Source organism: Bombina bombina, chromosome 3, assembly GCF_027579735.1.
Source record: "Bombina bombina isolate aBomBom1 chromosome 3, aBomBom1.pri, whole genome shotgun sequence".
In the NCBI taxonomy this organism is placed as follows: Eukaryota; Metazoa; Chordata; class Amphibia; order Anura; family Bombinatoridae; genus Bombina; species Bombina bombina.
This window is the reverse complement of record NC_069501.1, coordinates 302,855,565-302,880,399: the sequence shown is the minus strand read 5'-3', so window position 1 is coordinate 302,880,399 and position 24,835 is coordinate 302,855,565. Positions and strand designations below refer to the sequence as shown.

The 24,835-nt window shown below is 39.0% G+C and overlaps 1 protein-coding gene across 1 annotated transcript in view; it reads right to left on the bottom strand.

Annotated features, from left to right (window-relative positions):
- Positions 1-24,835, bottom strand: part of RPS6KA3 (ribosomal protein S6 kinase A3) — a 466,291-nt gene that overhangs the window by 419,716 nt on the left and 21,740 nt on the right. Inside the window, exon 2 of the mRNA XM_053706379.1 lies at positions 21,156-21,209. Coding sequence (XP_053562354.1) covers positions 21,156-21,209 — 54 coding nt within the window. The remainder of the gene's footprint in view (positions 1-21,155; positions 21,210-24,835) is intronic.

Here is a 24,835-nt window from a genome sequence, read left to right as displayed (position 1 = left end):
AATTTTGAGGGAGAGGGGGATAAGTCTTGGGGAAAAGGGATCTGGGAGGGGGGACCCCTTCACTGCTGGGCATAATACAAGTGTGGTGCGCAGCGGCATTCAGCGGCCTTCTAATTACCAAAAAGCAACGACAACGTCATATATCTGCTATTTCTGAACACAGGGGATCCCAGAGAAGCATTTACAACCATTTGTGCCATAATTGAACAAGCTGTTTGTAAATAATTTCAGTGAGAAACCTAAAGTTTGTGAAAAAGTTAGTGAAAAAGTGAACGATTGTTTTTATTTTATCGCATTTGGCAGTGAAATGGTGGCATGAAATATACCAAAATGGGCCTAGATCAATACTTTGGGTTGTCTACTAAAAAAAGAAATATATACATGTGAAGGGTTACTCAGGGATTCCTGACAGATATCGGTGTTACAATGTAACTATCGCTAATTTTGAAGAAAAAAAAAATGGTTTGGAAATAGCAAAGTGCTACTTGTACTTATTGCCCTTTAACTTGCAAAAAAACATTGGGTATTTCTAAACTCAGGACAAAATTTAGAAACTATTTAGCATGGGTGTTTTTGGTGGTTGTAGATGTGTAACAGATTTTGGGGGTCAAAGTTTGAAAAATCAAAATTTATGCTTACCTGATAAATGTATTTCTTCAAGATGTGGCGAGTCTACGGGTTCATCTTAATTACTGTTGGGTAAGCTAGAGTACACAGATGAATAGGGAGGGATAAAAAAAAACTAGCATGCCTAAACAGAAGGCACCACCGCTTGAAGGACCTTTCTCCCAAAAGCTGCCTCACCCGAGGCAAAGGTATCAAATTTGTAAAATTTAGAAAAGTTATGTAAAGACGACCAAGTTGCAGCCTTGCAAATCTGCTCCATAGAAGCTTCATTATTGAAAGCCCAAGAAGAGGCTATGGCTCTAGTGGAATGTTTCCCAGAGGACTCATATGCCATGCGACTCACACTCCTCAACCAAAGAGCTAGGAGTAGAGGCAGACGCTCTCTGACCTCTATACTTTCCAGAAAAACGAACAAAAAGAGCAGAAGACTTCCGAAAGTCTTTAGTCGCTTCCAAGTAAAACTTAAGAGCACGACCCAAGTCCAAATTATGCAGCAAACGCTCCTTATCCGAAGGCAGCTTCGGACACAGGGAAAGAACAATTTCCTGATTAATATTCTTAGTGGACACAACATTGGGAAGGAATCCAAACTCAGTACGAAGAACAGCCTTATCAGCATGAAAAAATGAGATAAGGAGAATCAAACTATAAAGCGGAGAGTTCAGATACTCTTCGAGCAGAAGAAATAGCCAACAAGAATAAAACTTTCCAAGACAAAAGCTTAATGTCAAGAGAATGCATCGGCCCAAACAGACGCAGTTATAAAACCTTAAGAACAAGATTAAGGCTCCAAGGAGGAGCAACCACCTTAAACACCGGCTTAATTCTGACCAAGGCCTGACAAAAAGACTGAACGTCTGACACATCTGCTAAACATTTGTGCAAAAGGACTGATAAGGCTGAAATTTGACCCTTCAGGGTACTAACAGACAAACCTTTCTCCAGACCCTCTTGTAGAAAGGATAATATTCTTGGAATCCTAACCTTACTCCAAGAATATCCCTTAGCTTCACACCAAAAAAGATATTTCCCCATATCTTATGGTAAATCTTCCTAGTAACTGGCTTACAAGCCTGGATCAGTCTCAATCACGGACTACAAAAAACCCTGCTTAGATAGAATCAAGCGTTCAATCTCCAAGCAGTCAGCTTCAGAGAAACGAGATTTGGATGAAGAAAGGGTCCCTGAAGAAGAAGGTCCTTCCTCAGGGGAAGCCTCCAGATTCTCCAAGGCCAAGCTGGAGTGATTAGAATAACTGATGCCCGTTACTGTCTTATGTGATCAATCACCCAAGGCAGGAGAGCAAACTGAGGAAAAAGATAGGCCATCTGGAAGTCCCATGGAACTACCAAGGCTTCTATCAGAAAGGCCTAAGCATCCCTTGACCTGGAACCGTACTTTGGAAGCGTTGCATTTTGGCAGGACACCATGAGATCCAACTATGGCATCCCCCATCTGGATATCAGCTTGGAGAACACTCTCGGGTGGAGTTCCCATTCCCCCAGATGGAAAGTCTGTCTGCTCAGAAAATCCGCTTCCCAATTGTCTACTCCCGGGATGTGGATGGCTGACAGACAACAACAGTGGTCCTCCGCCCACTGAATGATCCGAGACACCTCCCTCATAGCTAGGGAACTTTGCGTTCCCCCTTGATGGTTGATGTACGCTACTGACGTTTTGTTGTCTGATTGGAACCTGATGAACTGGTGTGAGGCCAACTGAAGCCAGGCTAACAGCGCATTGTAAATTGCTCTCAACACTAGGATGTTGATTGGCAATTTGGACTCCTCCCGAGTCCAAAGACCCTGAGCTTTGAGGGACTTCCAGACTGCCCCCCAGCCCACTAGGCTGGCGTCTGTAGTCACTATCACCCAAGATGGTCTTCAAAAGCAAGTGCCCTGGGACAGGTGATCCTGAGATAGCCACCAACGAAAAGAATCCCTTGTCTTCTGATCAAAAACTAGCTTTGGAGAAAGATCCAGATAATCTCAGTTCCATTGGTTGAGCATGCACAACTGCAAGGCTCTTAGATGAAAAAGAGCAAATGGCACGATGTCCATGGCTGCCACCATTAGTCCAATTACCTCTATACACTGAGCAACTGAAGGACGGGGTGTCTCCTGAAGGATTCGACAAGAGGATAGAAGCTTGACAGTTCTGGTCTCCGTCAGGAATATCTTCATTAGGACAGAGTCTATGATAGTCCCTTGGAACACTACTCTTGTCGTTGGAACCAGAGAACTCTTTTCCACATTTACCTTCCACCCGTGAGACCAGAGGAAGGACAGTAACATCTCTGTGTGAGATGCTGCCTTTGGAAAGGAAGGAGCCTGAATTAGAATATTGTCCAGATAGGGGGCCACTGCTATCAGCCTGGACGGACCACTGCTAGAAGAGCCCCTAGGACCTTTGACAATATTCTGGGAGCTGTGGTCAGGCCGAATAGCAAAGCCACAAACAAACTGAAAGTGACGATCCAAGAATGCAAACCTCACAAACTTGTGATGATCCCTGTGGATGGGAACATTAAGTAAGCATCCTTTAGGTCTATGGTCGTCATAAACTGGCCCTCTTGGATCAAAAGAAGAATTGTCCGAACGGTTTCCATCTCGAATGACGGAACCTTGAGGAATTTATGGAGACATTTTAAGTCTAGAATAGGGCGGAAGGTTCCCTCTTTTGGGAACCACGACAAGGTTTGAGTAAAAACAAAGACCCTATTCCAACTTTGGAACCAGAACAATCACCCCCAGAACCGAGAGGTCTTCTACACACTTCAAGAATGCCATTCTCTTTATCTGGTCTGCAGATAATCTGGAAAGGTGAAACCTGCCCCTGGGAGGACAACACTTAACTAACCTGTAGCCCTTAAAAACAATTTCCACCGCCCATGGGTCTGGAACGTCCCTTAACCAGACCTGAACGAATTGAGAAAGTCTGCCCCCCCCCACTAGATCCAGGCTTGGATAGGGGGCAACCCCTTCATGCAGACTTAGAGTCAGTCTCAGGCTTCTTAACCTGCTTACCCTTACCCCAGGACTGGTTCGGTTTCCAGGCTGGCTTGTTATTATCCAGTTTAGCCGAGGATTAGGAATACTTTCGTCTAAAGTTTTGAAAAGAACGAAAATTACTCTGACGTCCTTTCGGTTTGCTCCTCTTATCCTGGGGCAGAAAAGATCCTTTTCCGCCTGTAACATCAGAAATTATTTCCGCCAAACCTGGTCCAAATAAGGTCTTCCCCTTGTAAGGAAGAGCCATAAAGCCTAGCCTTAGATGGCCCTTCTGGCCAAAACAGCAAAATCAGAAGCCTTAGCTCCCAGTCTAAGGACCTGAAGGACCGCATCAGCAATATAGGAATTGGTAAACTTGAGAGCTCTGATTTTGTCCTGAATCTCATCGAGAGGAGTTTCCTCCTGTAGAGAATCTGTTAGAGCCTCAAACCAGTATGAGGTAGCACTAGTCACTGTAGCAATACATACCACAGGTTGCCATTGTAGATCAAGATGTGCATAGATTTTCTTAAGATGAGCCTCCATCTTTTTATCCATCGGATCCTTGATGGCACAACTGTCCTCAATAGGGATATTAGTCTTCTTGGCCAGAGTGGAAATGGCACCCTCTACCTTGGGTACCAAAGGCTAAGACTCCGTAGTGGAGGAATCTACTGAAAAAAAATTTTTAAACACTGGTGACGGTGTAAAAACACTCCTGGTTTCTCCCACTCTTGAGCTATGATATCCTTAGCCCTATCTGGGACCGGGAAAACCTCTGAAGAGGAAGGAACATCAAAGAAACTATTAAGTTTGCTGGACTTCTTAGGCGTAACTACTATCTGAGTATCAGAATCATCCAAGGTAGCTAAAACCTCCTTTAATAGCACCCGGAGGTGTTCTAGCTTAAACATGAAGGAAGATCCTTCACTATCAGAGAAAGGCATTACACTGTCTGAATCTGAAATCTCACCTGAGCGAGAATCCTCCTCATCCTCTGATCTTAAAGGAACCTCAGGGTCAGCGTTTGAAACAGATACCCTAGTCTCTGAAACCTGATTTCCTCTTGCGCTTCCCTGAAAACCTGGGAAACTTGGCAAAAAGAGGAACCGCAGGACACAGTGTTAGCTGCCATGGAGGCTTGGGACGAAATATGGGGAAGGCCCTGGCATTACCTGGACAACATCCTCCTGAGAGACATAAGGCTCAACATAAAAAAAAAAAAAAATAAAAAAAAAAAAACTTATCTTTACCCGGCAATGTCTGTTTAACACAGGAAGAACAGAACTGCATTGGAGCTGCAATTTGTGCGTCTAAACACAAACAGGGATTGAAATGGGTGAGTTCCATATCAGACATAACTGATAATTATCCTCTATTCAATCCTCTAGCGTTAATGTTCAAAAATAATTTAACAAGTCAAAAAGAATTAAGTCTAATAAAACTTTAAAAATACCTCAAATAAAACCTCCCTCCGCACCTCAGTATACAGAGGTGCCCTTACCACCACCTGAAACGGATCAACCCTGCAACATATTCACTTGCGCTCAAGTGCTCCTCACTATGCAGCAAGAAATTCACAGAGAGCACAAACACTCCTGTGGTCTAGACAAGTAGGTGGACGTGGTTAAAAAACTGCCCGCAATCTGAAAATAAACAGTTTAAACTAACAAACAGTGCAGCCTAAAAACACACAAAAATGAGCCCTGAGACATCTAAAGTCTCAAGTCTCTCCCCAACCTGTGCCTGCAAGCATGTCTTTATAGCAACAACACCCATTCCATGAGTGAGCTATCTGTCCCTTACATAAAATTAAACAGGAACTCTTAAGTGCCCCTCTCCCACAGGAAGGAACCGCACTTACCTGCTTTGCTGTCTGACATGGCGACAGCTCCTAATATGAGAGAACACATTCTCCTCACAGCAACTAGGATAACATAGATAGCCAAGTAACCAACTTAGATATCTGAGGCCAGGGCAGCATAGGTAGAGAAATGGAGCAAGCACCACTTCGCAAGTTCTCCACCGCTTTAAAACCGCCACAGCTTGACTGCAGAGACTAACGTGGGCTAGGTTATACCCTGCAGCTTGATTGAAGTTTCAATCTTCTTTAAAAAATTTAATTACACTAAAAATTCATCTCCTCCATGCACATAGAGGCAAAGAGAATGACTGGGGTTTATGGGTAGGGAAGTGATACGTAACAGTTTTTACTGTGGTGCTCTTTGCCTCCTCCTGCTGGCGAGGAGTGGTATTCCCAACAGTAATTAAGATAAACCCGTGGACTCACCACATCTTTAGAAGAAAGTGTGTTTTTTCCATTTTTCATCATATTTTATCATTTTTTTATAGTAAATTATATGATAAGATGAAAATAATTGGTATCTTTAGAAAGTCCATTTAATGGTGAGAAAAATGGTATATAAAATATGTGTGGGTACAGTAAATGAGTAAGAGGAAAATTACAGCTAAACGCAAACATTGCATAAATGTAAAAATAGCCCTGGTCCCAAACGGTCAGAAAATTGAAAAGTGCTGTAGTCACTAAGGGGTAAAATATTAAATATATAGGCGAAAAGGTTAAAGTGATGGTAAATCCTAGTATTTTTGAAATGCTAGGATTTACCAGTTCTAAAAATAAAGGGGACTTTCAGTCATGAAGTATAAAAATACTTCATGCTTAAAGTTCCTTCATTTTCCTGCAGTTTATGCAGAGCTGAGCACCTCCGGTCGCCCACGGCAAAGCACTATTTTTTCTATAAGGTGATATTTCCCCCTCTTAACCAATAGCTGCGCTAGCTGATCAGCATTATGCCATATGGCTAGTACGCTATTGGTTAAGAGGTCTCCTTGAGAAAAACAAAATTTATGCTTACCTGATAAATTCTATCTTTTGGAATGATGATGGTCCACAGTCCTCCATAACATATGGGATATATTTCCTGCCACTAGGAGGGCATGAACCCACACAAGAGCTTTAAAACCATCCCACTTTTACGTATAGCTGAGTAGAGAAAAGGAAAGAAAAGTAGGAAAGGAAAAGCAGGGTCTATAGAGGTGTCATTAGAACTGTTGTCCAGAAATTGAAACTAGTGTGGGGCTATCAGTCCAAAAGAAAATAACTTATCAGGTAAGTATCAATTTTGTTTTCTATCATGAAATGATGGTCCACAGTCCTCCATCACATATGGGATTAATAACCAAGCCTATGGTCTGTATTATGGAAAGGGTGAAAATTTTTCTAGCAGTTTTTATTTAGCAGACACTGCGGCCTGAAGGACCTTCGTGCCAAAAGCTGCTTGCGATAAACTCTGAAAAAAGTATGCAGATAAGATGTTTTAGCTTTGCAAATCTGCTCCAAAGAAGCACAATCTTTCAAAAACCCATAATGCTGCAATTGCTCTTGAAGAAAGAGCTGTAATACTCTGAATCCCTTATGTATTAAGGAGATGGACACTACCTTAGTAGCCTTCTGCCCCTTACTAGATTTAATAGTGAAAAAAACAATACTAGAAGTTTGTCTAAAAACATTTAGTTGCTTGGAGATAGAACTTCAAAGCGTTTACTACAATCAGATTATGTAATATCCGCTACCTAGAGAAAGCAGGATCTGAACACAGGATTGGTATTTTCCTTAGGAAGAAAACATTTAGTACAAAGTATAGCGTTTACCTTGTGAATAGTGAGAAATGTAGAATCACAAGACAAGGTTGACAATTTAGAAACTGATTGCTAATAGACAGAGTACTTTCCCAGATAATAGTCAATACCAATGGAATTCAATGGTTCATGAGAAGAACCTTGTAATATAGAGAAAAGTAAGTTCATATTCCAGTGTGGAGAAATAGGTTCCATCAATGGCCTCATTCTAACACCTGAACAAGTCTGCACCTCAGGAGATTTGGCCAACTTCCTATGAAAAAAAGTTAAGGAAGAAAATAGTGGACAGACCATTGTCAAGGGCATACTAGAAATACTGAAAGGATTCTAGGAATTTTAAAGGATACCAAAAAAAAAAAACTCTGGAAAAACACCAATTAAAATATATGTCTTTCAATCTTGTGATAAATATCTCATGTTACAGGCTTTCTGGCCTGCATTAAAGATTCAATAAGTAGGCGTTCAAACTGCACGTCATTAAAATCGATATCTTGATAGAAAAGAAATCATTGAAATAACTGATTTTGTCTCAGAGAAAAAAAAAGCTATGGAAAGCAAAAAGACAACTGCACTATATCCACATACGAAGCCCTGGGACGAAAGTCTGGAGCAACTAATATTACGGAGGTTGACTCCTGTCTGATCCAAGAAATGACTCTTGGAATAAAGACAAAGAAACAGGTATGCTAGAGGAAAGTCCCATGGACATACCAAGGTGACTAATATGTGAGCCTTAGAATCTTTTGCTCTTGCACAATAGCATGGAACTGTGAGATTTAATTGAGAGGCCATTAGATCTATGTCCTGAAAGCCCATTGGATCAATAAGCAATTAAAAATGTCCTATGAAGAGGCCACTCTCTAGAATGGACCAACCGACTGCTGGAACTGGAAAGATCCACCTCCCAGGTTGTTCATACAAAGTGTTGTAAATTGTCAATAGGAATCAATAATTCTTCCCAGCCCAAGACAGAGTAATAGTCACTTTCTGTATGGCCAGTGGTTAATCCCTGTGATAACGTATGTAGACCACCGCCAAGATGCTGTCTGACTGGAAAAGCATAAACTTTTCCTCCTGCAATAGAGGCCAGGGCTGAATAGCCCGAAGATCGCTCGAATTTCCAGAATGTTGATTAGTAACCTTGCCTCAATCTTCGAGAAACCCAGACCGTCCCCCAGTCTGAGAGACAAGAGTTTGTAGGTACAATAGACCAAGACTGACGAAGGAAGGATGTCCCAAGAGACAAAGTCAGACTTTGTGTCCTTAAGAAAAAAAGATTGACTGATGGAGAAATCCAAAGCAATCTGTGTGCCAAATGTAGATAATTGACCACTGAGGTAGCATAGCCATTATAGAGGTCTCGAGTGAAGAGGGGGCTAAAGAAACTGCAACTGAAGCAGCTACCATAAGACCAACCGCCTCCATGCACTGAGCTACCAATGGATGTAGGAATAGACATGCCCTCTGTTCTTAATAATGTGAAGTTCTGACAGGAAAACAGATGCATAAGGATTGAGTCTATTATGACTCCTGTAAATGCTACCCTCATAGCAGGATATAAGGAGCTTTAGGTAACATTGATACTTTAACTATTGTCTTGAAAGACAGAGGTTTGAGATTATGAGCAACAGCTGTTGACAGTAAATAAGCTAGCACTAGATATCAGCCAGATACGAAGCAACTGAAACGTCCAGATTCTGATCACCGTCAAGATTGTAACCCACAGAGTAGCAAACTGGCAGAGTTTTGCAGATATACAAACCTCAGGAACTGAAAATAATTCCTATGTATAGGGATGTGCAGATAAGAATCCGTGAGGGATGTTCCCATTATACAAGTGAGAATCCTGACCAATATGTTTAGGGGGATATGAAATCCAAGACAGGACTGTAAATCCCTTTGGATAATAAACAGATTGGGGTGAAATATCTTTACCATGAGGTTAACACAGGTACTAGGATTAATTATGCCCCTATTCTCCAAATCCTTTTGTAAATGCTGCCGTTCTAAAAGATCATCACCTATATAAATGTTGTCTTTCGGGGGTGGGGGGGGGAGACTCTGCTTCAAAGAGAACAAAAACACTCAATCTCTTGAAGGACAAAGAGAATCAATCTGGATATCCAAACTATTTTCAGAGTATACATTTAAACAAAGTTTAAATAAAAATCTGTACATCACCTATGGTAATGGCACCATATGTTATGTCTAGTTCAATGTAGCCACATTACTAAATGTAGCCACCAATAAGCAAGCGCTACCCACCAAAAATGGTCTGGCTCCTAAGCTTAGATTCCTGCTTTTTCAAATAAAGATAGCAAAAGAACAAAGAAGAATTGATAATAGGAGAATACTAGAAAGGTGCTTAAAATTGTATTCTCTATCTGAATCAAATTCATAATGTCTGCATTTATATATGAACAATTAAACTGTTACTGTTGATATATAGCATAAGAAAAATAAATTATTAGCCCTACAATCGGAATTAAACCAAGCAGTATGGTTGTACTCAATGATCTGTTCAATTCTGACACATTACGTAGATGTCTGAACTTGCACAATTTATGTAAGGTACCATTACTACATAAATTGGTGATTTGGTTAAAGAGTACAGATCCATTTAACCAGGAAGGAAATAGAGATTAGTCAAACATTGATCTCAGGTCACCGAAAGATGTAAACAAACATCCTTTCAAATGAAAAGAACCACCACAATGCTGAGGTAACGAAAACAGGACTGTCATGAGCATCAGAACTAGAGTGCTAGAATTTATTTTATTATAAGTTAACTTAAAGGGATATGAAACCCAACATTTTTCCTTTAATAATTCAGATAGAGCATATGATTTTAAACAACTTTCTAATTTACTTCTATTATTAATTTTTCTTCATTCTCTTGGTATCTTGTTGAAAAGCAGGGTGTATAAATAGGTACTGGTGTTCTATAATTTTTTGCTACCTGTTCGATTTTGCTACCGGTGACACTGCACATAGGCTAACTACGTCAGCACATTCCACAGATTATTCTAAAACATTTGTGGAATTCGCTGACTTAGTTAGCTCATGCGCATTCTACTATTAAACAAATTTTTTTAAAAATTTTTATACAGCTAACCAATAAGAAAGTGTTGTGAGCTTCTATTGTTGATGTTATAATATGCAATAGGAGCACACAGCACTTTGTTATGATTGGTCAGCTGATAAAAATAAATGCAGGGAGTAAAGATCCTCTCTGTTAAAACACTGGTGTGCGACAGCATCGGTTTATGGCCCTGTGTTTACTACAATACTCACGTACTAAACAGCGTTATAGGGAGGACGTTGCTGTGTAACTACCGGTATGTGCAGTAATAGCCTCTCTATTATTCAATAAAAAATATAGTATCTGATATCTGATTGACAGCACCGTGAGGCATTTTGGGTAATGGCAAATTAAGTGGCCCCAGTAGCAAAATCTAACAGGTAATAAAAAATAATAGAACACTGATTTTGCACTTAACTTGTAAGAAGAATGCGGGGAATAAAGATCCTCTCCATTAGATCTTGCTACCCATGATAATGTGCATTAGCCAACTATGTCAGCACATTCCACAGATGTCTTAGGATCATTTGTGGAAAGTGCTCATGTAGTTAAATCTGATGATGATGTAGCAACATCTAACGGGTAGCAGAAAATAATAGTGAAAAGTAAGAAAGTGTGGCGCTAAACTACAGACTCACTGCCCCTTCCAAATATCTCCTTCCCAAAGATAAAAGCAATCAAACAAAGTGTGGATGGGCGCTAAAAGCGGAGTCAAAGCAGTCAAATAATTAAACACTTTCACTCAAAATGTTAACTTACAATTTAATAAAAAATAAAATAAAAAATAAATAACAGTTGTAAGAAATATATTTCAATATATAGTAAAACTCCTTATAGCATAAGAACAACAACTATTTGCAGATGTATAGAATTCTATTAGCGGTTAAGCAAAAAACAAACAAACAATGATATAATGATATACCCCAATTTCTAGAGCACTATATGGCGTCAGTTTTTCAAGAATGTTATCCATTTGCAAGTGCACTAGATGGAAGCACTATTTTCTGCCATGTAGTGCTTGATATGTTTACCTAGGTATCTCTTAAACACAGAATATATATATTTCAATATACTATATAGTAACTCCTTATAGCATAAGAACAACAACTATTTGCAGATGTATAGAATTCCATTAGCTGTTAAGCAAAAAAACAAACAAATGATATACCCCAAGATCAAAAAGAGTTTATACTGGAATGTATTGGGTTCATACTGGTACACAATTATTTTTCATTCAATGGACAGTAATTTTTACAATTAGAGGGAACAGCAATGGGCACGAGATTCGCGCCAAGCTACACTAACCTATTTATGGGTTACTGCAAGGAGAAATTCTTGTCCTCAGTGGAGTTTGGCGCGAATCTCGTGCTCTTTAAGAGATATATAGATGATATACTCATTATCTGGAGAGGAAGTGAGACAGGACTTATCAAATTATTTGAAGATATGAATGATAATAATCAGGGATTGAAATTCACTTATGAATTTAGTCATGAAAAGATCACTTTCCTTGATTTAGAGATTATGGTGGAAGGGGGAAGATTTGAAACTAAGACATTTTTTAAGCCCGCTGATTCTAATAATTATATTCATGGGAGAAGCTGCCACTATAAAAAATGGGTTGATAATATAACTGTAGGACAATTTTTAAGAATTAAGAAAAATTGCTCAAAGACCACTGATTATGAACAACAAAAAAAAGGAAAGGTTTTTTGAAAGTGGATATACTAAAGAGACTATAGACCACGCTAAAGATAGGATCAACAATACAGATCGGAATACTTTAACTGGTTATAAACCAGCTAAGAATAAAAAACTGATGAGAACATTATAGATGTGCCTTTTATTACCAATTATAGTAGTGATCACCACATAATAAAGAAAAATTGTATGGAAGCATTGGCATCTCATTAAATCAGACCCAATTATAGGGGATAATATCCCCCCTTTCCCTAAAATAGTATACAGAAAAGCTAAAAATATAAAAACTAGTTTGGCCCCAAGTGAGTTTAAAAGAAAAAGGAACATCCTTGAGGGATGTAGATTTGAATGGACAAGAAGTAAGAGGTTTTTACCCTTGTTTCACCAGATATAGCACAAAGAAGAAGTCTCTCATAGTACCAAATACAGGTCTAGAATTCATAATAAAGGATACCATAAGATGCACACAAAAAGGGGTAATATACATGATCCAATGTATGTGTAATCGTATATACTTATGGTAAACAACTAGGAGCTTGAGGGATAGGATAAGGTAACACCTTTGTTGTATTGAGAATTGTAATTTAGACACATCTATATAAGCACTTTCAAGAGATACACTGCAATAATATACAACATCCGAAGTATTGGGCCATCTGTAAAATACGGCCTGATTGGAGAGGGGATGATTTCGAAAAAAGACTTTTATATTAAGGAAGCAGAATTAATATATAATACAGCCTGAATTCTGAGTTGGATCTCTCTCCTTTTCTTATAGAATAGCCAATGTATATCCTATTTACACTTGATTAATCTTGCACATAAGGTTGATATTAATAAGATGAATATCTATAATAGCATCTCAATATAGGATTTTAATCCTTATATAGGTTTTCTAAAAATAAAAAAAAATCTCTTTAACTAAAAAAATTATTTTAACTAAAGAGAAGTAAAATGAACTATTTGTAACCCTCTATAGTATGTAGTAAACTAATTTGGATGTAAGCTCTTTGGGGTAGAGATTCTTAATGTGAACAGAATTTTGGTGACACTTAAATTATACTTTGATTATGGAAAGAAATGAAAAGATATGTTGCTGAATGTTGATAAAGTTTGCAAAAAGAATTCTCTCTTAAAGGGACATGAAACCCACATTTTTTCTTTCATGATTTAGAAAGAGAAAGCAATTTTAAACATCTTTCTAATTTACTTATATTATCTAATTTGTTTTATTCTCTTGATATTCTTTGCTGAAAAGCATATCTAGATATGCTCAATAGCTGCTGATTGGTTGCTGCGAATAGAAGCCTTGTGTGATTGGCTCACCATGTGCATTGCTTTTTCTTCAACTAAGGATATCTAAAAAAATTAAGCAAAATAAATAATAGAAGTAAATTGTAATGTTTACATTTCTATTCTCTATATGAATCATGAAAGAAAGATTTTGGGTTTAGAGGCCCTTTAACATTCTTAATAATAAACATTTCAATATCACCTTAATAAACCACCATACCTGCTGGATAAGAAATGTCACAATACCACCTTAGTTAATACCACCTTAATAAACTATGATTACCTGTTGAACAATACAACTTCACAATACCACCTTAAAATAAGCTGTGATCACCTGCCAAATTGCAACCAAGATGTTGGGAGGTGTATTTAAAGTCTGAATTTACAGCGAAGTACTATCTTGATAAAGCCCCATGAGTGGGTGAAACATGTTGATGGTCTGAGGCTGTGTTTGTACACTTTGAGAATCGAATTGTTTGGGCAAACGCAACTAAGAAAAGAGGCACTCTTTGTATCTTAACATCAGAGATTGGTGTCAATCTGTCCTGCATACATTGTACTAAGAGCAGGATTATATGTAAGAAATCTAATTTCCATCTTGGCAGGTGAACTCCTAAACAGGTGGTATTTGGCGTATGACGTTATCGTGGAAATCGCTACTGGAGTAAGGAGGCTGCTTTTCGGCTGCTCCCACCTTTGAGAGATAGAGGATTTGCACAGAATCATGGACTACAGAGGTACTGTAAAGTATATTTTTCACACTAGCCACAGCAGGCTACCACCAAGCAGGAAGGCATTATTACACATATTGAAGATACAAAGTCAAGTACTGACTATACCTATATATGATCCATCTGCTTTATAAGGCATATCACCAAACTAATAAGGAATATTTTGTCTGCAGTACACGGTTAAAGGGACACCGAACCCTACTTTTTTTATTTTGTGATTCAGATAGAGCATGCAATTTTAAGCAACTTTCTAATTTACTCCTATTATCAAATTTTCTTCATTCTCTAGGTATGTTTATTTGAAAAGCAAGAATGTAACTTTAGATGCCGGCCCATTTTTGGTGAACGACCTGGGTTGTCCTTGCTGATTAGACAGCACCAAAAAAACAAGTGCTGTCCATGGTTCTGTACCAAACATTTGCTGGCTCCTTAGCTTAGATGCCTTTTTCAAATAAGGATGGCAAGAGAACGAAGAAAATTTGAAAGTTGCTAAACATTGCATGCTCTATCTGAATCGTGAAAGAAAAGATTTGGGTTCAGTGTCCCTTTAAGTACATATAGGCCAAAAGTGTACCATCTAAGCCTAATTGTTTACATATTGGGAGACGTCCCAGAACTATATTATTCACCTTTACCATTTGGGTAGCCTCAAAGAGCTAATTTCATGTGTTTTTATATAAATGTTGGAAGTCTCTTTTTTTTTTGCTTAACAGCTAATAGATTGAATTCTATACATCTGCAAATAGTTATTGTTGTTGTACTTCTATTTCAATATATAGTAAAACTCATAGCATATTTCTTACAACTGTTTTTTATTTTTTATTTTATTTTTATTAAATTGTAATCGTAAGTTAACATTTTGAGTGAAACTGTTTAACCCCTTAATGACCGGACCATTTTTCAATTTTCTTACCCTTAATGACAATGGCTATTTTTACATTTCTGCAGTGTTTGGGTTTAGCAGTAATTTTCCTCTTACTCATTTACTGTACCCACACATATTATATACCGTTTTTCTCGCCATTAAATGGACTTTCTAAAGATACCATTATTTTCATCATATCTTATAATTTACTATAAAAAAATTATAAAATATGAGGAAAAAATGGAAAAAAACACACTTTTTCTAAATTTGACCCCAAAAATCTGTTACACATCTACGACCACCAAAAAACACCCATGCTAAATAGTTTCTAAATTTTGTCCTGAGTTTAGAAATACCCAATGTTTACATGTTGTTTGCTTTTTTTGTAAGTTATAGGGCCATAAATACAAGTAGCACTTTGCTATTTCCAAACCACTTTTTTTCAAAATTAGCGCTGGTTACATTGGGACACTGATATCTTTCAGGAATCCCTGAATATCCCTTGACATGTATATATTTTTTTTTAGAAGACATCCCAAAGTATTGATTTATGCCCATTTTGGTATATTTCATGCCACCATTTCACTGCCAAATGCGAGCAAATAAAAAAAAAATCGTTCACTTTTTCACAAATTTTGTCACAAACTTTAGGTTTCTCACTGAAATTATTTACAAACAGTTTGTGCAATTATGGCACAAATGGTTGTAAATGTTTCTCTGGGATCCTCTTTGTTCAGAAATAGCAGACATATATGGCTTTGGCATTGCTTTTTGGTAATTAGAAGGCCACTAAATGCCGCTGTGCACCACACGTGTATTATGCCCAGCAGTGAAGGGGTTAATTAGGGAGCTTGTAGAGACCTTGAAGGGTTAATTTTAGCTTTAGTGTAGTAGACAACCCAAAGTATTGATCTAGGCCCATTTTGGTATATTTCATGCCACCATTTCACCGCCAAATGCGAGCAAATAAAAAAAAAAGTTAAATTTTTCACAATTTTAGGTTTCTCACTGAAATTATTTACAAACAGCTTGTGCAATTATGTCACAAATGGTTGTAAATGCTTCTCTGGGATCTCCTTTGTTCAGAAATAGCAGACATATATGGCTTTGGCGTTGCTTTTTGGCGATTAGGAGGCCACTAAATGCTGCTGCGCACCACACTTGTATTATGCCCAGCAGTTAAGGGGTTAATTAGGTAGCTTGTAGAGACCTTGCAGGGTTAATTTTAGCTTTAGTGTAGAGATCAGCCTCCCACCTGACACATCCCACCCCCTGATCCCTCCCAAACAGCTCTCTTCCCTCCCCCACCCCACAATTGTCCCCGCCATCTTAAGTACTGGCAGAAAGTCTGCCAGTACTAAAATAAAAGGTGTTTTTTTTTTTGTTTTTTTTTTTAATTATTCACCTGTGATGGACCCCTGCCTTAGCCCCCAACCTCCCTGATCCCCCCCAAACAGCTCTCTAACCCTCCCAACCTACCTATTTGCCACCATCTTGGGTACTGGCAGCTGTCTGCCAGTACCCAGTTTTTCCCAAAAAAGAAAGGTTGATTTTTTTTTGTTTTTATTTTCTTAAATAGCAGTTTTCTGTAGTGTAGCTGCCCCCCCCACCTAACCCCATCCCCCTACCTTAGCAGATCGTATTATTTAAAAAAAAAAAAAAAAACGTTTTCTGCCCCCCTCTCTCTTCTCAGTCATTGGTGGCAGTGGTTGCTGCGCGCGCGCGCGCACACACACACACACACACACACACACACACACACACACACGCGCGCGCAGGCCCCCCTCCGCACGCTCCCTGCATCCGGCGTGCACAAAGCACTTGAAGGAACCGGATGCCGGGGAGCGATGGGCCGCCCACCCGCCTCCCTTGTAAGCGACCATCCACCCACCAACGGCACCATCGCTACCGGTGCAGAGAGGGCCACAGAGTGGCTCTCTCTGCATCGGATGCTTTTTAAAGGGTATTGCAGGATGCCTCAATATCGAGGCATCACTGCAATACCCTGAGAGCTGCTGGAAGCGATTGTGATCGCTTCCAGCACTCTCTTAGACAACTGACGTACCAGGTACGTCCATTGTCATTAACTGTCAGTTTTTGCTGGACGTACCTGGTACGTCAGTTGTCATTAAGGGGTTAAAGAGCCATAATACCCAAATGTTTAAACACTTGAAAGTGATGAAGCATAGCTGTAAAAAGCTGACTAGAAAATATCACCTGAACATCTCTATGTAAAAAAGAAAGATATTTTACCTCAAAAAATCCTCAGTAGCCACCTCCCATTGTAAAGGATTTCTAAGCAGCATATTAGTGTGTCTGTCCCGGGACAACTGAAGGGATGAGCATCGTGAACTCTCATATTATTTCACCAATCAGGTAAAGGAAGCTTACTATGAAATCTCATGAGAGTTAAGTCAAATCTCATGAGATCACAGTAAGAGTTCATGACCTCAGCACTGCTGATGCCGATTGGCTGCTGTTCATTTCTTCATTTTTTTTATTTTTTTACCTGCAGCTGGGAGCAGCTGAGTATAACTTTTTACACAGAACTAACTCTACTGAGCTGAGGAGATTGTGAGGTAAAATATCTTCCTTTTTTACATAGAGATGCTCAGGTGATATTTTCCTGTCAGCTTTTTACAGTTATACTGCATCAGTTTCAAGTGATTTAGAATATGAGTATTATGTCCCTTTAATTATTTGACTGGTTTGACTCCGCTTTTAGCGCCCATCCCCACTTTGTTTGAGCAGAAAATAATAGAACACTGGCCCAATTTCTAGAGCACTATATGGCGTCAGTTATCCATTTGCAAGAGCACTAGATGGCAGCACAATTTTCTGCCATATAGTGCTTGAGATGTTTACCTAGGTATCTCTTCAACACAGAATATCATGGTAACGAAGCAAGTTTGACAAGATGTAAATAGGAAACTTTTTTTAAAATGGTATGCTCTGTCTGAATCATAAAAGAAATTTGTTGGGTTTCATATACCTTTAATAAGTTGTCTTTTACGCTCTGGGAGGATTCCTAACCATATAATGAAACTGAAAATCTCAGAAAATAAAAGAATTCTCAATGGAGTCAGAGATGTGAACAGATTCAAAGGGCACACAATTCAAATAAGTATAACATACTGGTGATATTTGATTCACAAAGGAGACAGACTAATATCCAGATAAGGGGTCACTAAGATATCTGATCTTGCAAATAAATGTCTAATAAACAAAGGAGCCATAAACTGGAGGCAAAAAAAAGTTTTATCAACTGTTCAAAGACCAAAAATGGACTCATCTAATCTACTTTCTTCGGAACAAAAAAATCTCTGTAAAATGAAAAAAAAAAAAACAAAAAAAAAAAAAAACTTATGCAGCTCTAAAACCTTCAATAGGACGTCAGTGTTTGTGTGTCTGGTGTGCCTTATGTTGGGAAAGCCTAATTCTATGAGACTACAGAATATATTGGCTTTTTGTCTACCCTTGGAATTTTCTTCAAGGACATTCTATACAAAAACAGAAAGCTGCACAATTGCAAGTTCCAACTTACTTATATAAAGGCTTTCACTAAAAATAACTATTTATTTGTATTATCTTCCCTAGCATTCTTATTTCATCTCTAGGCCACATAATTACTATTTACATTACATATTAAATTGTTTTTTTGCTTTCCAACAGAAATATACAACACCACATACAATTATGCTCAGCATTAACCTTCATAGCACATTCCTGGGTTATTGCAGCTTTATTTTCTAAACTGAAAGTTATATGCTTGAGGGGTTTTCCCTTTAAGGCTTATGTAAATTTACAGGGGAAAAAAAACATTTTAGACAAGAGAAAATGAATCATAACAAACATTGTTCATCACAAACTCATCTCTCACAAGGGAATACATTCCTGTCTCAAGAAGTTCAATGCACCAGGTCATCTAAAACTCTATAGGAGAAATCAAGAACAAGCAAAGAATTGTGTTTGATCGGTTTCCTTTTTTTGTTGGGGGGGGAGTGGGGGGCTTCAGATGACAGGGAAAGGAAATTAGAGGAATGTATTACTTTAAAGCTCTTTTAAAAAGGTAGTTGTAGATTGGCATCATTATTTGTATTGTGCCGCAAAATTCTGTAGCGCTGGCATGCTTTGCTCACAATGTCATCACAAAGTGCATCACTATGGAGACGTGTTTTGTTGAAATATGATACGTAAAAGGTCATTGTTTAGTATAACTGGACTTTTCTTTCACAAACACAAAAAAAAAAACAACAACTCAAATACCAATGTTTCCACTGGATATGGGATTCTGGATAAGGATATTTAAACCAGCTTCACAATACCTAACATTTTTCAAACAGATTTCCTCTTGCAAGTAAATTATTATCATAGGTAGCTTTAAAGCATAGCAGGGGGTGGCATAGTACAGCAAGAGAAATTACTTGTGAACAGCTGTTTCTATACTGTTGAACATTATTAGGACATTCTAGATTCTGCTAGCTGCATAGAGAAGCTGGTATAGGGCATCACAAATAAGTTATGGTGAGTAAAGAGATGAGGAAAACCTTTGTCCATTGTGAGATTGCGCAAATTAAATGGTAAAAATTACATTTCTTTTGTTAACACTGTGCAGAAACTGAGATCGTAATTTGTAGTGTAAATTTAAAATCAATAATTAACTATTTTTAAAAAGGGCAAATATATATCCATTGTATTTCATCTGCTATGAGAAAAGTTATTTTTTTGTATATTTTTTGTTTTCTTTACATTTACATTGATATTAATATCATTGTCTGTGTTATGTGATATTTATTGTAATTCATGTCATGTTTGAGGTAATCCATTATGTCACAAGTTAGGAATTTCCTGGGTTATGCCGTCTTCCTAACACATGGAATTCACATCAATGTTTTAGAAGGCTTAAAGGGTCACATATACATTTATTGATAAACAGATAAAATGTTTCTTAACATACGTCCAGCATCACAGGTCTAGACGTAAGTATAGTTATAGGGTACCCTCTGTATGCAGTTCTTCCCTCAAGAGGACCTTTTTAGTTCCACATTTTCCTGAGGCCTGAAAGACTATGGCAAATTTATTTTGGCTTTGTCAGGGCCGCAAAAACTACTGAGTGTTGCATGCAGCTCTTTGGCTTTCAATTGGCCATCTCTGATCTATGCATCAACAGAACTTTTTATTTTTTGCTTATGAATATCAAAAAAAAAATCTAGAATAAGCAAGATTAAAAAAAAATTAAATTTTTTATAGATATCACAAATAATTCCATAGACTTTAATGCTTGCTTGTAGTTTAAAAGGGACAGCAAACTGCTGTGCACAACTACAAAAAAATAGTAACTACTCACTATGTTATTGAATTGCATCCTCTTCCTGAAGCTCTTTACAAATCAGTTATCCTTCTTTACTAGCTTAAAGGGGGCAGATACTGAAGCTGTGCCTCTTCATACTGGGCGCCGCCATCTTGGAACTCAAATATTCTAACAGCCTGTGATAGAAGCAGTGCACACTCACAGATCAGGAATATTGGCCACTTTTACAGCTGTTATCATTTGCTTGTCGCTAGTGTGCATGACACAACATTGTGTGAGCTTTACATTTTTTACATAGCTTTACAGTTACACAAAATACATATACTTTTAAAAAGCACATAATATTAGAACAATGCAGTCACTGCAAAAATGTAAAGGCCATGCTCTGTATCATGCACCCTAACCTGAAGCACATTATACAGTTGACAACCTCATTGATATGTGAATACACACTACTTCTGTCACAGTGTGTGAGAATACCTGTGCGCCAAGATGGCAGCCCCCAGTACAGAGGTGGAGCTTCACCATCGGATAACATTTCAGGAGTTAAAATAGCAACACTCCTTTAAAGAGAGCTGCAGCAACAGGAAGGAAAGCAAAGTGAGTACTACACATTCCAGTTTAATGCACCTTTAAAGATGTACACATTTTACCATTGCTATACTTTAAAGTAAGCAGGAAGTAAAAAGTGGAGACTCTGAAGTTAATTTGCATATACTTAACCAGAATCCCTTGCTCCAGCAGAAAAATCATTAGATGAGGTATACTTTGGAAAATGTTCAGATTTGCTACACAATGTCACACGTATACCTATCTCCCTCTATGTCCACAAACACATTTAATCAGTGGTGCCATTAAAAATGCTTCATTCAACAAACAAGACTGAGTTCCTTACATTGCTTTCAGTGTCCTCTTCACACATCGATTCTTCCATGAACTGTTGTCCATTCTGTAATTAGTGAAAACATAAAATTAATTTTCCTTTAACTGCTATAACAAAAGGTTAAAAAAAAAAAAAACCATAAGCAATAAATATGTTAACATATTTTGATACATGCAAATATAATTTAGTAGAAACTAGTACATAAAGTGGCACAGCAGCTATATCAGCTAGGAGGGGATAAATTCCTTAGAGGGCCTTTAACCCTCTTGCTGCTAAGCCTTTTTTTTTTTTTTTTACACTAGTGTGAAACCAATTTTGAGATTTTTTGCTACCTACATTTCAACAAAATAGAGAAAGAGAAAGAGAAAGAGAAAGAGAAAGAGAAAGAGAAAGAGAAAGAGAAAGAGAAAGAGAAAGAGAAAGAGAAAGAGAAAGAGAAAGAGAAAGAGAAAAAACAAAAATTTATGCTTACCTGATAAATTTCTTTCTTTTGCGAAGTACCGAGTCCACGGATTCATCCTAACTTGTGGGATATTGTCCTTCCTGACAGGAAGTAGCAAAGAGAGCACCACAGCAGAGCTGTCTGTATAGCTCCCCCCTTAACTCCACCCCCCAGTCATTCGACCGAAGGCCAAGGAAGAAAAAGGAGAAACTATAAAAGGTGCAGAGGTGACTGAAGTTTACATTAAAAAAAAAAAAATACTATCTGTCTTGAATAGACAGGGCGGGCCGTGGACTCGGTACATCGCAAAAGAAAGAAATTTATCAGGTAAGCATAAATTTTGTTTTCTTTTGCATGATGTACCGAGTCCACGGATTCATCCTAACTTGTGGGATACCAATACCAAAGCTTTAAGACACGGATGAAGGGAGGGACAAGACAGGAACCTAAAAGGAAGGCACCACTGCTTGCAAAACCTCTCTCCCAAAAATAGGCTCCGAAGAAGCAAAAGTATCAAATTTATAAAATTTTGAAAAGGCATGAGGCGACGACCAAGTCGCAGCCTTACAAATTTGTTCAACAGAAGCATCATTTTTAAAAGCCCATGTGGAAGCTACCGCTCTAGTAGAATGAGCTGTAATCCTTTCAGGAGGCTGCTGTCCAGCAGTCTCATAAGTCAAACGGATGATGCTTTTCAGCCAAAAGGAAAGAGAAGTCGCCGTAGCCTTTTGACCCCTACGCTTTCCAGAATAGACAACAAACAAAGAAGATGTTTGACGAAAATCTTTGGTTGCCTGCAAATAAAATTTCAAAGCACGAACCACGTCCAAGTTGTGCAACAGACGTTCCTTCTTACAAGAAGGATTAGGACACAGAGAAGGAACAACAATTTCTTGATTGATATTCCTGTTAGTAACAACCTTAAGTAGGAACCCAGGCTTGGTGCGCAAAACCACCTTATCAACATGGAACACAAGATAAGGAGAGTCACATTGTAATGCAGATAGTTCAGAAACTCTTCGAGCTGAAGAGATAGCAACTAGGAACAAAACTTTCCAAGATAAAAGCTTAATATCTATGGAATGCATGGGTTCAAACGGAACCCCCTGAAGAACTCTAAGAACCAAATTTAGACTCCATGGTGGAGCAATAGGTTTAAACACAGGCTTAATTCTAACTAAAGCCTGACAAAAAACCTGAACGTCTGGAACATCTGCCAGACGCTTGTGCAACAAACTAGACAGAGCAGATATCTGTCCCTTTAGGGAACTAGCTGATAATCCAATTCTCCAATCCCTCTTGGTGAAAAGACAAAATCCTAGGAATCCTGATTTTACTCCAGGAGAAGCCTTTGGATTTGCACCAAAAAAAGATATTTACGCCATATCTTATGATAAATTTTCCTGGTAACAGGCTTTTGAGGCTGAATCAAGGTATTTATGACTGACTCAAAGAAACCCCGCTTTGATAGAATCAAGCGTTCAATCTCCAAGCAGTCAGTTGCAGAGAAATTAGTTTTGGATGCTTGAATGGACCTTGAATCAGAAGGTCCTGTCTCAATGGCAGAGACCATGATGGAAGGGATGACATGTCCACCAGGTCTGCATACCAAGTCCTGCGTGGCCACGCAGGCGATATCAAAATCACCAATGCTCTCTCCTGTTTGATTCTGGCAATCAGACGTGGAAGGAGAGGGAAAGGTGGAAACGCATAAGCCAGATTGAACGACCAGGGTACTGCTAGAGCATCTATCAGTACAGCCTGAGAATCCCTTGACCTGGAGCCGTAACGAGGAAATTTGGCGTTCTGACGAGACACCATCAGATCCAACTCTGGTGTGCCCCACAGCCGAACCAGCTGAGCAAACACCTCCGGATAGAGTTCCCACTCCCCCGGATGAAAAGTCTGACGACTTAGAAAATCTGCCTCCCAGTTCTCTACACCTGGGATATAGATCGCTGACAGATGGCAAGAGTGAGCCTCTGCCCATTGGATTATCCTTGAGACCTCTATCATCGCTAAGGAACTCTTTGTTCCGCCATGATGATTGATATAAGCCACAGTTGTGATGTTGTCCGACTGAAACCTGATGAATCTGGCAGAAGCCAGCTGAAGCCATGCCTGGAGAGCATTGAATATCGCTCTTAATTCCAGAAAATGTATCGGTAGGAGAGCCTCCTCCCGAGTCCACAAACCCTGAGCTTTCAGGGAATTCCAGACTGCGCCCCAGCCCAGAAGACTGGCGTCTGTCGTCACTATAACCCATTCTGGCCTGCGGAAACACATTCCCTGGGACAGATGATCCTGTGACAACCACCAAAGAAGAGAGTCTCTGGTCTCTTGAGCCAGATTTATCTGAGGAGATAAATCCACATAATCCCCATTCCACTGATTGAGCATGCATAGTTGCAGTGGTCTGAGATGCAAGCGAGCAAACGGAACTATGTCCATTGCCGCTACCATTAGTCCGATTACCTCCATACACTGAGCCACTTACAGCCGAGGAATGGAATGAAGAGCTCGGCAGGTGGACAAAATCTTTGATTTCCTGACCTCTGTCAGAAAGATTTTCATGTCCACCGAGTCTATCAGAGTCCTTAGAAATGAAACTCTTGTGAGGGGGGAAAGAGAACTCTTTTTTTTACGTTCACTTTCCACCCGTGAGACCTTAGAAAGGCCAACACTAAGTCCGTGTGAGACTTGGCTAGTTGGAAGGACGACGCTTGAATTAGAATGCCGTCTAGATAAGGCGCCACTGCTATGCCCCGTGGCCTTAGAACCGCCAGAAGGGACCCTAGCACCTTCGTGAAGATTCGCGGCACCGTGGCCAACCCGAAAGGAAGAGCCACAAACTGATGCTTGTCCAGAAAGGCGAACCTGAGGAACTGGTGATGATCTTTGTGGATAGGAATGTGCAGATACGCATCCTTTAAGTCCATGGTGGTCATATATTGACCCTCCTGGATCAATGGTAAAATAGTCCGAATGGTCTCCATCTTGAAAGATGGAACTCTTAGGAATTGGTTTAGGATCTTGAGATCCAGAATTGGTCTGAAGGTTCCCTCTTTTTTGGGAACTATAAACAGATTGGAGTAGAACCCCTGCCCTGCTTTTGGAACTGGCAGATCACTCCCATGGTAAAAAGGTCTTCTACACAGCGTAAGAACGCCTCTCTTTTAGTCGGGTTTACAGACAATTGAGAAAGATGGAACCTCCCCCTTGGAGGGGAATCCTTGAAATCAAGAAGGTA